Raw genomic sequence first — 16,230 nt, forward strand, 5'->3', positions numbered from 1 at the left:
GCTTATAAATGCGTTATGGAAGTCTTTTAACTGTGAATTGTGTTTTGTCTGGCTTCTTTTCTTCTGGCAATGGGAATATCCTTCAGTCCTCCACTTTTAATTTGGAAACATCCTCTGGGCAAGGATAAAAATTGTAACACCAGCAGTTTGGGGGTCCAGACCAGCCAATATCCGTAGCCTCCACATTTAGGAACTAGAACCATCCTTTCTCCTGAATACAAAGGCTTCTGATATTCCTTGTGCAGATCCTAAAGTCCGGGTTCAAATCAGGTACAGCCCTGGATTTTGCCTAGACTGTGTACACAGTCCTTACCTCTAACTGCCAGCAGCTTTCCAGAACTCCTGTAGCATACTTCTCTCTATTTCTCTCTCTATTTCCCTCTCTATTTCTCTCTCTCTCTCTCTCTCTCTCTCTCTCTCTCTCTCTCTCTCTCTCTCTTTTGGTACCAGGGATTGAGCTCGGGGCACTTACCCACTGAGCCACATCCCCAGCCCTGTTTTGTATTTTAATTAGAGACAGGGTCTCATTGAGTTGCTTGGGGCCTCACTAAGTTGCTGAGACTGGCTTTGAACTCACAATCTTCCTGCCTCAGCCTCCTAAACTGCTGGGATTACAGGTGTGTGCCACCATGCCCAGCTAGTACTTCTCTATCTTATGTTCAAGCCCCATTCATTCTAGATCCAGATGCTTTAGGCATTCCTGAGTGTAAAGAAAGAATAGTGGTTAAGAATATGGCCTTTGGAGGGCTGGGGTTTTGGCTCAGTGGTAGAGTGCTCACCTAGCACGTACAAGGCCCTGGGTTCGATCCTCAGCACCACATAAAAATAAATAAATATAATAAAGGTATTGTGTCCAACTACAACTAAAAAAATAAATATTAAAAAAAATATGGCCTTTGGAGTCAGGCTTCTGGAGTTTAAATCCTGATTCTACCTCTTGTTGGTTACACAGGCTTGGAAAAATTAACTAACATATCTGGACTTAAGTTTCCACATCTATAAATGAAGATGTTAATAGTACTTACTTAAGATGGTAAGAGTTTTAGCATACTGCCTAGAAAGATAGTGAATACTCAGTGTTAGTTGTACTAGTAATAGTACTTGTCATTTTTATTTATATTATTATGCTCTAGAGTCAATCTAACTTTGCTCATAGAAAGCTCTATCATTCATCCACCCAAACTGAATAGAATCATTAAACATTTGGGGTTTGGGTAGACAGTAGAGGGATGGGACCTTGTCCAAAGACATATATACAAGTATACTGAAATAAGGATAAAATGGTGGGCCACCAAGAGTTTACTGTTTGGCATGAGAGAAGTGAATTTTTTTTAAAACAAAATCTTCACCACATAGGAAAGTATTAAGTAAGCAAGTACATCTGCTCAATGACTATTAAAGATGGTATATTAGAGAGAAAAAAATGAAACATTGAGGGAAAGTGCCTTATTATTATTCTCAGTTTGAGGAGTTTATAGTCAGTACAAATTGTTCTTGTCCTATGACAGTTATGGTCCCTCTTTCTGCATTTGGGGGGAGGCAGTACTGGGGGTTTAAACCAGGGGCAATTTACCACTTAGCTACATCCCTAGCCTTTTTTTATTTTTTTATTTTGAGATAGGGTCTCACTAAGTTGCTTAGGGCCTCACTATGTTGTTGAGGCTTATCTTGAATTTTCAATCCTCCTGTCTCAGCCTCCAAAGTCACTGGGATTACAGGCACATGCCACTGCACCTAGCTATGGTCCCTGTCTTGTAGAAGCTCAGAGTATGTTAAGAGAGGCCAGACATAAACACAGAAGAAGTTACCTAACACTGCAGTGACATCTCCACAGACCTTTAGGCCCTTAAGGATGAGAGATCAGAAGGGCTGGTGGTCACTACAGGTGCTGGAATTTTAAGTATGCAGTGGCTGAAGTGAGTATTGTAAACTAGCATGGACCATTTATGGCATTGTTTTTGTAACCAAGTTTTGAGCAGATTGCTCTGACTCCATCCATTTCTCTGTTCATCCAAATAGACATTGTCCTGTGGCAGTACAAGAACTGCTGAGGACAGGGCTAAGATATGGCTCAGTTGGTAGAGTGCTTGCCTTGAATGCACAAGGCCCTGGGTTCAATCCCCAGCACCACAAAAAAAAAAAAAAAATAGAGGGCTGGGTTGTAGCTCAGTTGGTAGCGCATTTGCCTTGCATGTGTGAGGCCCTGGGTTCGATCCTCAGCATCACATAAAGACAAATAAATAAAATAAAGGTATTGTGTCTGTCTACAACTAAAAAAAATTTTTAAAAAATAGAACTGTTGAAGACATATGCACCAGGTGTTTGCTATTCCATTCAGGTGTTATCTGCTCTTGAGGAAGACACAATGTTTAAAGAACAGCAGTTTTGGGGTTTTTTTCGCGGTGCTGTGACTCAAACCCAGAGCTTCACACATGATAGGCAAGTGCTCTACTAATGAGCTACATCCCCAGCCCAAAATATCTCTGTAAAAAGAAAATAATACATAAGTTAATGTCTTAATTCTTTAATCAGTTTCTGGTGTTCTTTTTTTTTAAGAATTTAACCATTATTTTATTTATTTGTTTGTTGTTTATTTGTTTTTATATGGTGTTGAAGATCGAACCCAGGGCCTTACCAGTCCCAGGGAAGCACTCTACCACTGAGCTACAACCCCAGCCCTCTGGTATTCTTTTTCAAGATTATTGTTCCAGCCACCCTATCTGGTCCCATTCCCACCCCACAGAAACTCTCCTCACAAATGTGGATGTGTAAATAAATAAATATTTTTAAATGGATGTATAAGGGTAGCATTTTTCCCCCTAATGAAAGATTTTCTTCTCAGTATTGGAGGTTAAACCAGGGCCTTGAGCATGCTAGGCAAGCTCTCTACCATTGAGATAGATCCCCAGCCCTAATGAAATTATTTTTCTAAGTCTGTTTACTTCTATGTCTTCTGAAGAATATATAGAAAATATTTCTTATTTTCCCCCTTTAGAAGTAAATAAACTACAATAAGATACTACTTCATACCCACTGGAGTGCCAATGATAAGAAAGGGTAACAATAATGGTTGGCAAAGATGTGGAAAAAATGGAACTCTTCTGTGTTGCTGGTGAAGTTGTGAAATGATGTGGCTGCTGTGAAAAAGTTTGACAATTTTTCAAAACAGTCAACAAAAGTGACCCCATAAACCAGTGATTCCATTTCTAAGTAGGTACCCATATTTTGAAATTTCCCCAAGACTGTCTTTAGAGTCATTAATTCACTAGAAGTACTCACAGAATGCGGAAAGCCATTATGTGCAGTTATGATTTGTTTTAGTGAAAGGAAACACAGATTTAGAATTAGCCAAAGAAAAAGGCACATAGGGCATGGTCTAGGACAGAACGGGAGTATAACTTCTATTGATACCCTTCCAGGGGAGCTGATCAGAGAGAGCTTATTTCTCCCAGAAACAATGTGTGATACACCAGGCTATTGTCAACCTGCAAAGCTCAGCCAATATCATTGGGGCTTGACCATGTAGACACAGCTGACCACCCACGTGGATGACCTCAGTTCCAGGTCCCTCTAGAGGTTAGGCTGATGCCACATGGCCCAAAGCCTGCACTGTAAATCATGCTGTTAGCATAGACTATCTGACTTGGCCCAACGCTGCCAGGTAATTAAAGACAGCTCTTGTCAGATAGGTCAGACATCCCAAAGGCTTCAAAGTTACTTCTCAGGGGCTGGAGGCAAAGGGCCAAACCTTTCTTTGGAGAAGGGTAATTCTTTACTGCACAATACTCATGAAAAATAAAAACATATAGTCATATAAAAACTTCTATATGAGTTTTCATAGCAGCATTGTTTTATAATAGCCAAAAGTGAAAAACACACAGATGTCTATCAACTAATGAATGGATTAATAAATGGGATATATCCTTACAATGGAATATATTTTGGCCATAAACAAGATTGAAGTGTTTGAGTTTTGTTTTGTTGTTGGTAATGGTAGTCGTACTGGGAATTGAACCCAAAATGTTTTAACACTGAGCTACATCCCTAGTTCTGTTTAATTTTTGAGACAGGGTCTCACTAAGTTGCTTGAGGCTGGCTTTGCATTTTCAATCCCCCTGACTCAGCCTCCTGAGTTGCTGGAATTACAGGTGTGTGCCACTGTGCCTGACAGAATTGAAATTCTAACATATGCTATGATACTGATGAACCTTAAAAACATGCCAAATGAAAGAAGCCAAACACAAATAGCTACATCTTGTATGATTCCACTTATATAAAAGGTCCAGAATGAACAAATCTATAGCAATAGAAAATTGATTAGTGATTTCTTGGGTTTTGGGTTGGGAACAGAGAATGACTACAAATGAGTACAAGATTTCTTTTTGGAGGTGATGAAGATGGAATTAGGTAGTGATGGTGGCTGTACAACCCTATGAATATACTGAAAACCATTGAAATGTTAATTTAAAATTGGTGAGTTTTGTAATGTGTAAGATGTCTCAGTAAACCTGGGGGGTTGTGTTATTTCAGTGAGTGGATGTGATAACCACACTGATATGCATATAGTAACATGTATAAAGATGTTTGTATGAGTGCTACTTGCTCAACACAATGAGAGCAGTTATTTCAGTTAAAATATTTTTTTTAAAAAAATTAGGGCTGGGGTTGTAACTTGGTGGAAAGCTTGTGTAGCACATGAGAGGCACTGGGTTCGATCCTCAGCACCACATAAAAATAATAAATAAATAAAATAAAGGTATAAAAATTGAGGTGTTTCTAAAATTTTAAGAATAAACGTGGGTTTTAAGGGGCATAATAACACCTCCCCTCATCTTTAGTGGTTAGAGTAAAAATAAATGATATACATGCAAAGGCATTTTGTTTAGTAGAATAAGCCTTTATCTTTTCAGAAAAAAATATTGGACTGGAGATGTAGCTTAATGATAGAGCATTTGCCTAGCATGCATGAGGCTTTAGGACTGATGCACACCACCATTAAAAAGTGTATTTTTGTGTGTGTCATGCTGAAAATTTAACTCAGGACCTTATGGGTGCCAGGCAAGCACTGTACCACTGAGCCACATTCCCAGCAAGAAATAAGTATTTGAGTGGTTCCAAAACCTAGTTGGCATTTCTTCTTTATCACCAAAGTATATAGACCTCCAGTTATAAATAGCACAGAATGACCTTTTCTTAAACAAGATGAATTTTATGTATGTATGTATGTGTATATATACGTATGTATGTACTGGGGATTAAACCCAGAGGTACTCTACCACTGAGCTATATCCCTAGCCCTTTTTATTTTTTTATTTTGAGACAGGGTCTCACTAAGTTGCCCAGGCTGGCCTTGAACTTGCGATCCTCCTGCCTCAGCCTCCTGAGTCGCTGGGATAACAGGCGTGTGCCACCGCACCCAGTTTATGGCAGTTTCCTAAGAGACATTCCATTTTTCATATAAGTACCAAATTCTTATCTGTGTATTGTCTTTTATTTTGAGTAATCTATATTAATGTATCTACATTCTATAAGTTTGACCTGAGAGAGATAATCTCTTTTTAGCTTCTTATTGGTATTAGTAGTACTAGTAGCAGTAGTAGTAGTAGTAGTAGTAGTAGTAGTAGTAGTAGTAGTGTGTTTGTGAAGGGGATCTCATTATGTTGCTCAGGCTAGCCTCAGACTCACAATCCTCCTGCCTCAGCCTCCTAAGTGGATGGGACTTTTATTGTATGTTACAGGTTCATCCCCTTAAAAAGAAAATCATTTTGTTTTTTCTTACCATATTTGTATCTGTTATTAAACAGCAAAAGAGCACTATGGCCAACACTTTTAATCTTTTGCTAACAAATGCCCTTTACTACTTGTTTTTGAAATGTCTGGCTAGTTTCTTAGCCAAATGATAATAAAAGGTACTCAGATAAAAGTATGTTCTGGGTTTTAATTATCCTCATTTTCATGAGGCTTGCCAAATCTGTGGAAATTTTAAGCATACAGATTTTAGTGTGATGTAGCAAAATTTTCTGATACAATTGGCCAAAGCTGGGGAGGGCTGTAGTAGGAGATTGTGAGCTTTTTGTCAGTGAAAGAGTATAATATGTGACTAGATTATACTACTTATTTGGAAGGTGAAGGGGAGTGGGTTGAAGATCTAAAATCAAGTACTATAGAGGAAGTTCAAGCAATAATAAATGTGAGACTAGATTAGATGATGTTAGAATTATATTCCATCCCTGGAATTCCTTATCCTGTGAAATTAGCTTAAATGAGATCTTCCCCCAATAAAGCTTTGATGTTTGCCAGTATTCTCTTAGGTGTCTGAGGAGACCTGTCAGACTTTGCATTCTTTCTGTCTTTGTTCATATCCATGGTCATTCTCTGTTTAACAATTATCAAACCCCTGATACATAGAGCAGCGGGCCCTCCAGAGGTAGGCTTCCAAAAGCTTTGAGACTTAGAAAAATTCCCAATATTTCCTTAGAAATAATTCCTCTCTTGCTTTCCTCTCTTCTTCTACTTAAACATATAAGTGTACCCCTGTATTTTAAATCTTTGGAAGGAAAGCTGTAACATTGTAATCACAACATATAGCAATTGAATCTAAGGAAAGTACAAGAAATGCAGCTATCATGGACCAAATTCTTTCTACTATGCCTCCTTTCTACTATTCACTGATGAATATTCAGTGTATACTCCACAGTAATGTTTAAAAATGTTGTAAATCTATGAATGAATGGCAGAATATTATAAACACATTCAGAATGTCTATAACCACACTTTTTAATAGAGCTTTCTGATGGAATTGTTTTATATCTGTGCTGTCTCATATGGTTGGAATGTGGCTAGTATAACTAAGGAGCTACACTTTTCATTATATATAATTTTAATTAAAATTTTTGTGGTGCTGAGGATTGAGCCCAGGGCCTTGCATGTGCTAGGCAAGTGCTTTACCACTGGACTACATTCCTAGCCCAATTTTAATTAACTTAAGATTTAAATAGACATTCATGACTAGTTGACTACTATGTTGGACAGCTCAATTCTACAATAATAATTTCTAGAAGTTGGGTTACTCAGATATTATAATTTCTATGACCTTTTAAAATATTTGTTTTTATTATTATTATTTGTAGTTCTAGGGTTCAAACCCAGGGCCTCCTGCACATTAGGCAACTGCTCTACCACTGAGCCACACACCCCCCCACAACCTTTATAGAACCAATGGATGTTCTGGCAATAATATTGACTTTGTTTTTATTTTCATTTGTTCAAAAGCATTTTCTGATCAACTGCTTATTCAGTAATTGATAATGATTTCCAAAATTAATGACACAGCTTCTGTCTTTAGGATCTATGGCTAGAGAACTTACAGTGTGAAAATTACTACTATAAAAGGATATATAGGGTGTTATGGGAGACCCAGAGAAGAGACCTCATAAGTGTTTCTATAAGTTGCTAAAGGCTTCTCAGAAAAACTGAAGGTTTAGCTAGGTGTGGTGGCACAGACTTGTACTATAATCCCAGCTACTTGGGAGGCTGAAGCAGAAGGATCACAAGTTCAAAGCCAGCCTGAGAGACCCTGTCTCAAAATAAAAATAAAAACGGTTCAAGGATGTAGCTCAGTGGTAGAGCACTTACCTAGCAAGAAGCTAGGTCCAATCCCCAGTAGCTGAAGAAGAAGAAGAAGAAGAAAAGCTGAGCACAGTAGCACACTCCTATAATCCCAGTGACTTGGGAGGCTAAGGCAGAAGGATTGCCAGTTGGAGGCCAGCCCCAGCAATGTAAAGAGGCCCTAATCAACTTAGTGGGAACCTGTCTCAAAAAAGTAAAAAGGGATTGGGATGTAGCTTATTGGTAAAGTGCCCCTGGGTTAAATCCCCAGTACCAAAAACAAGAAAAGATAACTGAAGGCTTGAATACTTAAGCTAAAACCTTAAAGGGAGAGTTAAACAATTCTGATTTGCTGTATTCTGTAGGAGCAAATTTTCTAGGTTACTTCTAAAGCATCTATCATGGTCAGTTTAGGAACAGTCTTCCCCATAGCTCCCTATCTTTACTTTGCTTCCTAAAAGCTCTCAGTTTAGGCCAAGAGACTCAGTGATCTCCCTTTCGCACTTACCCTGATGCTTTAACACATCCTTTCTTCCTATAGTGCTCCGTGAAAAGCTGCATCACTGCCTTCCATGTCACCTGTGCCTTTGAGCACGGCCTAGAGATGAAGACCATCCTAGATGAGGGGGACGAAGTTAAGTTCAAGTCATACTGCCTCAAGCATAGCCAAAACAGGCAGAAACTTGGGGAAGTCGAGTACCCCTACCACAGAGCTGCTGAGCAGAGCCAGGCCAAAAGTGAGAAAACCAGCCTGCGGGCACAGAAGCTTCGGGCGCTGGAAGAGGAGTTCTATACTTTGGTACAAGTGGAAGATGTGGCTGCCGAGCTTGGGATGCCCATATTAACCGTGGACTTTATCTATAACTACTGGAAACTGAAACGCAAAAGCAACTTCAATAAGCCATTATTTCCTCCGAAAGAAGAAGAAGAAAATGGCCTAGTACAGCCAAAAGAGGAAAGCATTCACACTCGCATGAGAATGTTCATGCACCTGCGGCAGGACCTAGAGAGGGTAAGTTTTCCACCTCTGATTAGTGTGCAAATCTCAGTTCTGCATAGAGATGGAGGTCCCTCTTCTAGTTTAAAGATGGCCAGCTCAGTATGGTGTAGTCTTCTGCATGTCCTTTATTTTCTGATTTTACTATGGCCCCAGATGTTGGGCTCTGTTTAAATTTTGACAGGCACATTCAAGGGATTAGAGAGGCCTCAACACATATGCTCAGTGAATTTGAAATTTGAAATAAATTCTCATTTTGTTTACTTTTTATTCACTGTGGAGCCTAAACTGGCTCAGCTATACTTTACTGACACATTTATGAGACTTCAGGCCAGAAAAAAAGTGAATTTTGTTCAGGAAAACTCTAGATCAGGGTTTCTAAAGCTTGGCACTCTTTTTTAAAAATATTTTTTAGTTATTAATGGACTTTATTTATTTATATGTGGTGCTGAGGATCAAATCCAGTGCCTCACCATGCTAGGCAAGTGCTCTACCACTGAGCCACAACCCCAGCCCCCAAACTTTGCACTCTTGATATTTTGTTTTTTTGTTGGGATGGTGGTAGGTTTTTTTGTTTTGTTTTGTTTTGTTTGTTTGTTTTTATGGTACTGAGGATTGAACCCACTTTACCACTGAGCTACATCCCAACCCTTTTTATTTCATTTTATTTTTTAATTTTGAGATAGAGTCTCACAAAGTTGTTGAGGCTGACCTAGAACTTGCAATCCTCCTGCCTCAGCCTCCTGGGATTACAGGCATGTGCCCTCATGCCCCATCTCATCACTATTAACATTTTGGGCTGGATGTTGTTTGTTGTAGCAGGCTTCCCTTTGTTTTAGGGAAGATTTTGTTTTCTTTGTTTTGGTGATGGGGATTGGGATCAGGGGTGCTCTGCCACTGACCTATATCCCCAGCCCTTTTTTTATTTTTCATTTTGAGATAATTTCACTAAATTCCTTAGGGCCTCACTAAGTGACTGGGGCTGACCATGAACTTGGAATCTTCCTGCCTCAGCCTCCTGAATCGCTGGGATTACATTTGTGCACTACTGTGCCCAGCATAGGCATTAAGATATGTACCATTATCACTGGCCTCTACCCAGTAGATACCAGTAGCACTGCTCATACACATCTAGTTGTGACAACCAAAAATGTCTCCAAATTACCATGTTTCTTCTGGGAGTCAAAATTGCCCCTGGTTGAGAGCCACTCTACCAGATAATTTAACTCATGATAATTTTATCAGGTATCTTCTAAATTAGGTGCTTTAGGGGTTCGGAGAAAGGTTAAGTACTATGTTTACCCTAGAGAATTTTATAATTGAATATAATTATAGAAATGGCTTGATTTCCCCCCTCTGATACCAAAATTTGAAAAGAAACTATTAGATTTGACTCACTTTAAAACTTAAGAGACATGTATATAGCACCTACCATTAGTACTATTATTACCAACACTGTTCTAAGAATTTTATAAATATTAATTAATATAATTCTAACATGCTTATGGGAAAAAAACTATTATTATCATTCCTATTTGTATGTGAATAAATTGAGGCCCAGAAAGTTTGGGTAACTTGCCCAAGTGAGGAGTATGAGACAGTGAGAATTTTACCTTTGTGGCTATGGAAACTTGGCTAAGTTGAAAATGTGGACCAAAAAAAGCCATTTACAGTCTTCCAAGAATACCTTTCGCCTTGCTGGTCCAGCACTTGGTAGAAAATTGTAGTGGAGCCAGCACTGCCATCCTTTGTATTCAGGGACCTAAAGGGAAAGCTGAATTGTTAAACCATCTTCCCAGCTTTGATATGTACATAAATATCAAGCCCATGACACTGCAGGAAGAGTAGATTTCAGAAGGTGCTTTGCTTATGCTGCTGATTGATATGGGAATCACGCTACTAAACTTGACCCTATTGTGTGAATTCCTGGCGAGTGGCTGTTAGCCTTTGGCTCTTGGGTCCTATCTTCGCTCCTTACTCCCACCCCCACCTGACCTTAGTAGTCTTCATTTTCACTAAACAATTTCATTTGCTGGGTTTGCTTAATGTGATAAACAACTCTAAATGCTGGGAATTTGGCTTTCAGGTCCGAAATCTGTGCTACATGATAAGCAGGCGAGAGAAGCTGAAACTGTCACACAACAAAATACAAGAACAGATCTTCGGTTTGCAAGTCCAGCTTGTTAACCAAGAAATTGCTGCAGGTAATTAGTATATTAAATTATCCTGGCAAATATACAGATTCTGTTACATCCTATTTTATTCTAATTTAAACTTTATGCCAGCTTTTCCACTTAAAAGATCTTTTAAAATTCTTGTCAGATATCTCATTTGCTTCAGTCCAGTCCTGATATTAACATGACTCATTTCCCTGTCAGCTCATAAAGCAAGCAATTCCAGGGTAGGGTTGGGGGGAAGTCTCTGGCAGATCATCTAGATCCAAGACAGGCATTTGAAGCCATTGGGTGTAGCCATGAAATTATCCTGTGATTATCAAATTCATTTAGAAATTGATAGGATTGAATCCATTTCTAGAAAACATTTAATTCCAGGGTTACTTTATAGTGCTCTATTAAAACAAATCCTTAGCTAGAAATTAAGAGATCTTGTTTTCATTTATTAAAAAATATTGAGCACCTATTAGGTCTAGGAACTGATCTAGAAGAAAAGCAGTCAGCAAGATAGAATCCCTTTCAGCTGGGTACACATCCCACTTGGTGAGATACAGGTGAGCATAATTACAGTGCCCAAAACATGGGAATTTGGCTGAAATGATGACAGTCATATTCAGTGAAATCTATAACCTCCCTTCACCTTATTTAAAACAGAGTTAGGTGGCAGAGCCTGAGCAACTATGGGTCACTGGGCAGGATAAGCAGAATTAGCTACTGCCAAGGCAAGCCATAAACCAAGAGAATCACTCAGAAATGAGGTGTCAAGTAGGCATCAGAGGCTCTGGGGTATTGCTGAGTATTACTGGGTCACAGAATTGTGTAGCAGGAGACAGCAAGGCTACTCAGCCACAGGGCAGCATGACTGGCAAGACAAGAACCAAAACACAATAGGAAAGAGCCCCTGCATGCCAAGGAGATTGGCCCCAGCCACAAGGCTTCTGATTATAGGAATCAACCTCATTATGGCTTGCAGCATCAACAGGTGTCAGGCCCTAGAAGGGATGGGAGCTGTGGCTATTCAACCTAGACCCTTGGAAAATACATGCTGCCCATTGGGGCACCCAAGAGCTGTCCTCTCCGTATCTCATGAGGATGACTGTGGGTAAAGGTTAAATCCATATGCAAATAGGAATTGTTTGGTAGTGTTCTTTTTTATTTAAGAGCACTCAAAATAATAGAGGAAGACCAGTTCTAACTGCAATCATAGGATGACTTAATCAGGTAACTGACTACCAAAACTCCCCAGGCCATGCCTATAACCAGTCAGTGGCAGAAATATTGTGATTCTTTCCTGCTGACCTTATCTATACTACACAACCTCCCCATATCTCCATAATGTTCATTCATACTTAGGAAATTATTCCAGGTTAAAGACATAAAATTTGCAGGAACCACCATGACTTCTAATGTCAGGCTGAAATATATATTTATTCTTCACACACCAAAATCTGTACTAGACTTCTGAGGATTTGTAGTTGACTTGCTTTAGGAGGACCAGGAGAGAAGGGAGGAAAGCATTTGAAATGTCTATCTGAGGTACATCCTAAGTACTGTGCATGCACACACAGGGAAAGCCTGTTCCTAGTCATTGCTAGTGACATTCTTCTCAGAAATAAAAGGGGCAGAGATGAGGATGTAGGAGGCAGTACACTAGTCTTTGTGATAATTTTACAGATTGGGAAAACAAAGGTGAAAATGTTGGGAGCCACGAAACAGTAGCATTTCTGAGCCTTTCATCTGTAGCATTCTGGATCCCATCTTCTAGTTCAGCTCACATTAGCTGCTACACAATGATGTTCTTACATATCAAAGACAAGTGCTCGTTAGACCTGTGGAAGAATGGGTAGGTGAACTTATTCTACCATAAGCATGTATGTTGTTTATTTAAATCAGATGCTAAAATGAATCTTTCTTTTTAATCTCAGGACTTCCTTTGACAAATGCACTAGAAAACTCATTGTTTTACCCACCACCAAGAATTACCTTAAAGTTAAAAATGCCCAGATCAACCCTGGAAGACTGCAAAAACAGCTCCACAGAGGCTGATCACCGACCCTGCTCTCCTGGCAGTGGCTCCCCCGTTCACAGTAAAAATAGCATGCAGGTGCCTCAGGAGCCACTAGAAATGAAAGTGAAATCCTATCCAAGACATCCACTAGAGAGCAAGAGTAACTGTTTGCTGGCCAGTCTCAGCCATTCTCGGAGTGAAGCAAAAGATTCCAGTCCTGCTTGGAGAGCTCCCTCTGCAGAGTTCTATCATGGGCAGTCACTGGGGAAACCTCTGGCCCTTCAGGCAGCCCTTCATGAACAGTCTTCAGTTGGGAATGGGAAAAGTCAGACTAACTCTAAGTTTGCCAAATCCAATGGTGTAGAGGGTGGCAAGTCTGGGAATGTCACCCAAAAAGATAGCTCAAGTGAGGAGTCCATGCTTAGCTCCCACTTGGCCAGTCAGGGTAGCATTAGAAAGTCCACTATGGAACACTTTGGCAGGTCCTTTAAAGAGGCCACCAATAGATGGGTGAGGACCACTGAAGATCTCCAATGTTGTGTGAAGCCAACCAAGAATGTGAGCCCAAAGGAGCAGTTTTGGGGTAGGCAGCTTCTCAGGCGATCTGCAGGGAGAGCTTCATATCAGGAAAATGATGGATATTGCCCAGATCTAGAGCTTAGTGATTCTGAAGCAGAAAGTGATGGAAATAAAGAAAAGGCCAGGGTAAGAAGAGATAGTTCAGACAGGGAAAATCCTCCCCATGATTCTAGACGGGATAGCCATGGTAAAAGCAAGGCACATCCTCTCTCCCATAGTTCAATGCAAAGGTGATGAGAAACTATCAAATTTAACCCAAACATTGCCTTTGCCCCATATTTGGGGGGAAATCCATACACCAAAAGGGTTCTAGCATAATATTAGGAGGAATTGCAGGGAAAATTTAAGAATTTTTTCCACAACAAATTGACTTGCAGTTTTGGAAAAGGTTTCAACTCTAGTTTATACAAGCACATTACAAGAATTTCAGGTTGTCCAGAGGTTTGTTTGTCAGAAGCTATTGGGAACAGTGGGTCCAGAGTATTTGCTCAGTAAATACTTGAGGGCAGCTTTCCAGATACATTAACATGTTGATGAGTCTATATACTAAGTCTTTGCATTGTTAATGGATTTTCAAGAGACCATGATTATCAGACACTAAAACTACTTATCTTTCCAAACTACAGCATGTGAGTTTCAGAGCTCCTGCCTGTAGAAAGTTTCTAACTCTGCTAATGTCTCTAAACCCTCTTCAGGGGAGAGACCAGGAAACCAACATTCTCAGATACTGTCAGACTCACTACCCTCTTCCTTTGCTTTGTGCAAGGTTGAGTTCTTTTCACAGTATCATAACTTACTGAGTCGATTCTCCTAATGCTTACAAATGTCCAGTGCCTGTTCCTAGACGTGCTTGTTGGGGACGCACTTATAACTCTCTTCACCCAGCTAACAAGCATAAAAAAACCTAACTTGTGGATAGTGTTTACAAAAGTACAGAAGTACTACTTCCAAGAAAAAAATGCTCTGATTCTCTCTGTTTAGGCATTTGTGAAGGATCCCAGAGCCTTTCCCAAAGTGAGACCATTTCTGGGATATTTGTACCAGGTCAGGGTTTTGTGTTGTTTTCAAATAAGTTTGACTAAAATAAGTTTGGCTGACAGTTTTTGTATACCTGCTTTAATGTTTATAAAAATTTTTATTGAGGTATAATTAAAATATAATAAAATGCACAGAGGTTAAGTATTCTTACCTGCTTTAATTTTGAAACAGATTTTTATTGTCAACAGAATTTGAAAGCATGTGTTTAACACATGGATATAATTTAGCTTTGTATCAATTTTGAATCCAAGACAATTTTCCAAACAAAAAGGCTGGAGTTGTTTTTTCAGAAGTTGCTTCTACCCTGTTCCCAAACTCAGCCTTGATTAATTTCTGGAGGAAGAGAATAGTTACATTTTGGGAGGAGGGGATAAAACATGTCTGCTTCCCATTTAAGAAAGGGGGAAGATGCCATTTTTAAAATGTGAAGCAGACTAATTCTCAGCTCTCTTTTCTTCTTAGCCTTAAATTGATATTCTCTTTCTTCTAGTTTGGGAAAGTATAGTGGGAAGTTTCAGACAAAAGTGGCCATTTTCAATTTTTAAAGTTTCTTACTGGTGAAACAGTCCAGCTGCAGTAGGTGCCAGTCAGTGGAGGCAGGGGCCCTCTCTCCATCAATATGGAAGACTCAGCAGTTTTCCTTTCCCCCACTTTTGTTCTTAAAGCCTTGTTAATTGGTTCCTCTGCCTTTTGTTTTCGCTTTTTCTGAAAACTTCTGTATTTTGCCTCTCCTTTGCCTACATCTTCTAAATGTTTCTTTTGTGCCTATGTACATGTGTGAACATGCCATAACATATGTGGTAGGTGTCCTATATTTTGTTTGAATGGAAAAATGAGGAAGAGAATTTCCCTTATTCATGCACTGGGCTTCTGTGCTTTTTCTTTGAGTTCTCCTGGGGTAGACATTAATTTGACACTTTCATGGTAACAAAATTATAATAGAGCTGTGTTGTAAACTCCTTATGTTAGAGGCCTGTGTCCTTTCCTTCCTTTCCATTCTGAGTGAGTGGAAGGAAAAGCAAACATCAAAATAGTGCTTCAGCCAAATTCCATATGTAATGCCATAGGGAGAGTATGGAGTAAAATATCATTCCAGTCAGGGAAATAATAATGGTAATATTTTTACAGGATTTTCCTAGGTAAATGAAGGAGCCTTCAGTTGTATACATTTCAATTGCCCCAAAATGCATTTGCTACATTTTGTTGTTGTTTCAAGTATTACCTCTTAACCTTTGTTAATTTTTTCATTTTGTCTTATATAGTCCAGTTTTCAAGATAAACTCAGTCTTTTTTCAAATGTCACCTTTTTACCAATACTTTTTCATTAAATTATGAAAACTGTTAACTACTGTCTGTGTGGTAATTTTTTATTTTGACATATTGGTTTTAGAATATCTTACCTGTGTTTCTTTTATATTTAAAAAATCATATTCACTAAATGAAAACAAACAGATGGTTGGGGATAGGGAGGAAGAGGAGGAGAGACTGGATGTTTAGAAGCACAGATTCATGTCAATACTCTTTGGAGCCAAAGAGAACTCTGGGTATTTGGACATGACCCAGAAACCATTTTATCAGGCTGGTAAGATAAAAACCTTAGAATCACCATTAAAGATCACCAGGGAGGGCTGGGGTTGTGGCTCAGAGGTAGAGCACTTGCTTTGCACATGTGAGGCCCTGGGTTCAATCCTCAGCACCACATAAAAACAAATAAATAAAATAAAGGTATTGTGTCCAACTACAACTAAAAAATTAAATATTTAAAAAAATCACCAGGGAAATGGATCCTCTCTAAAGTGATGAGGTTCAGAAGGCTTAGTAAACTG

The 16,230-nt window shown here is 39.2% G+C and overlaps 2 protein-coding genes across 7 annotated transcripts in view; both read left to right on the forward strand.

Moving 5' to 3' along the window:
- The window catches only part of Jade3 (jade family PHD finger 3), a 140,178-nt gene extending 124,477 nt beyond the window's left edge, over nucleotides 1-15,701 (forward strand). For all 6 annotated transcript variants that reach the window (XM_071606358.1, XM_071606357.1, XM_071606362.1 and 3 more), the window contains 3 exons: nucleotides 8,150-8,620; nucleotides 10,692-10,809; nucleotides 12,705-15,701. In XM_071606358.1, the coding sequence (XP_071462459.1) occupies nucleotides 8,150-8,620; nucleotides 10,692-10,809; nucleotides 12,705-13,600 (1,485 nt within the window). In that variant the 3' untranslated portion in view covers nucleotides 13,601-15,701. The remainder of the gene's footprint in view (nucleotides 1-8,149; nucleotides 8,621-10,691; nucleotides 10,810-12,704) is intronic.
- Nucleotides 10,738-16,230, forward strand: part of Rgn (regucalcin) — a 33,334-nt gene continuing 27,841 nt past the window's right edge. The window contains exon 1 of the mRNA XM_027927289.2: nucleotides 10,738-10,809. The gene's annotated coding sequence lies outside the window, so the exon portion shown is untranslated. The remainder of the gene's footprint in view (nucleotides 10,810-16,230) is intronic.

This window comes from Marmota flaviventris, chromosome X (genome assembly GCF_047511675.1).
Source record: "Marmota flaviventris isolate mMarFla1 chromosome X, mMarFla1.hap1, whole genome shotgun sequence".
Classification (NCBI taxonomy): domain Eukaryota; kingdom Metazoa; phylum Chordata; class Mammalia; order Rodentia; family Sciuridae; genus Marmota; species Marmota flaviventris.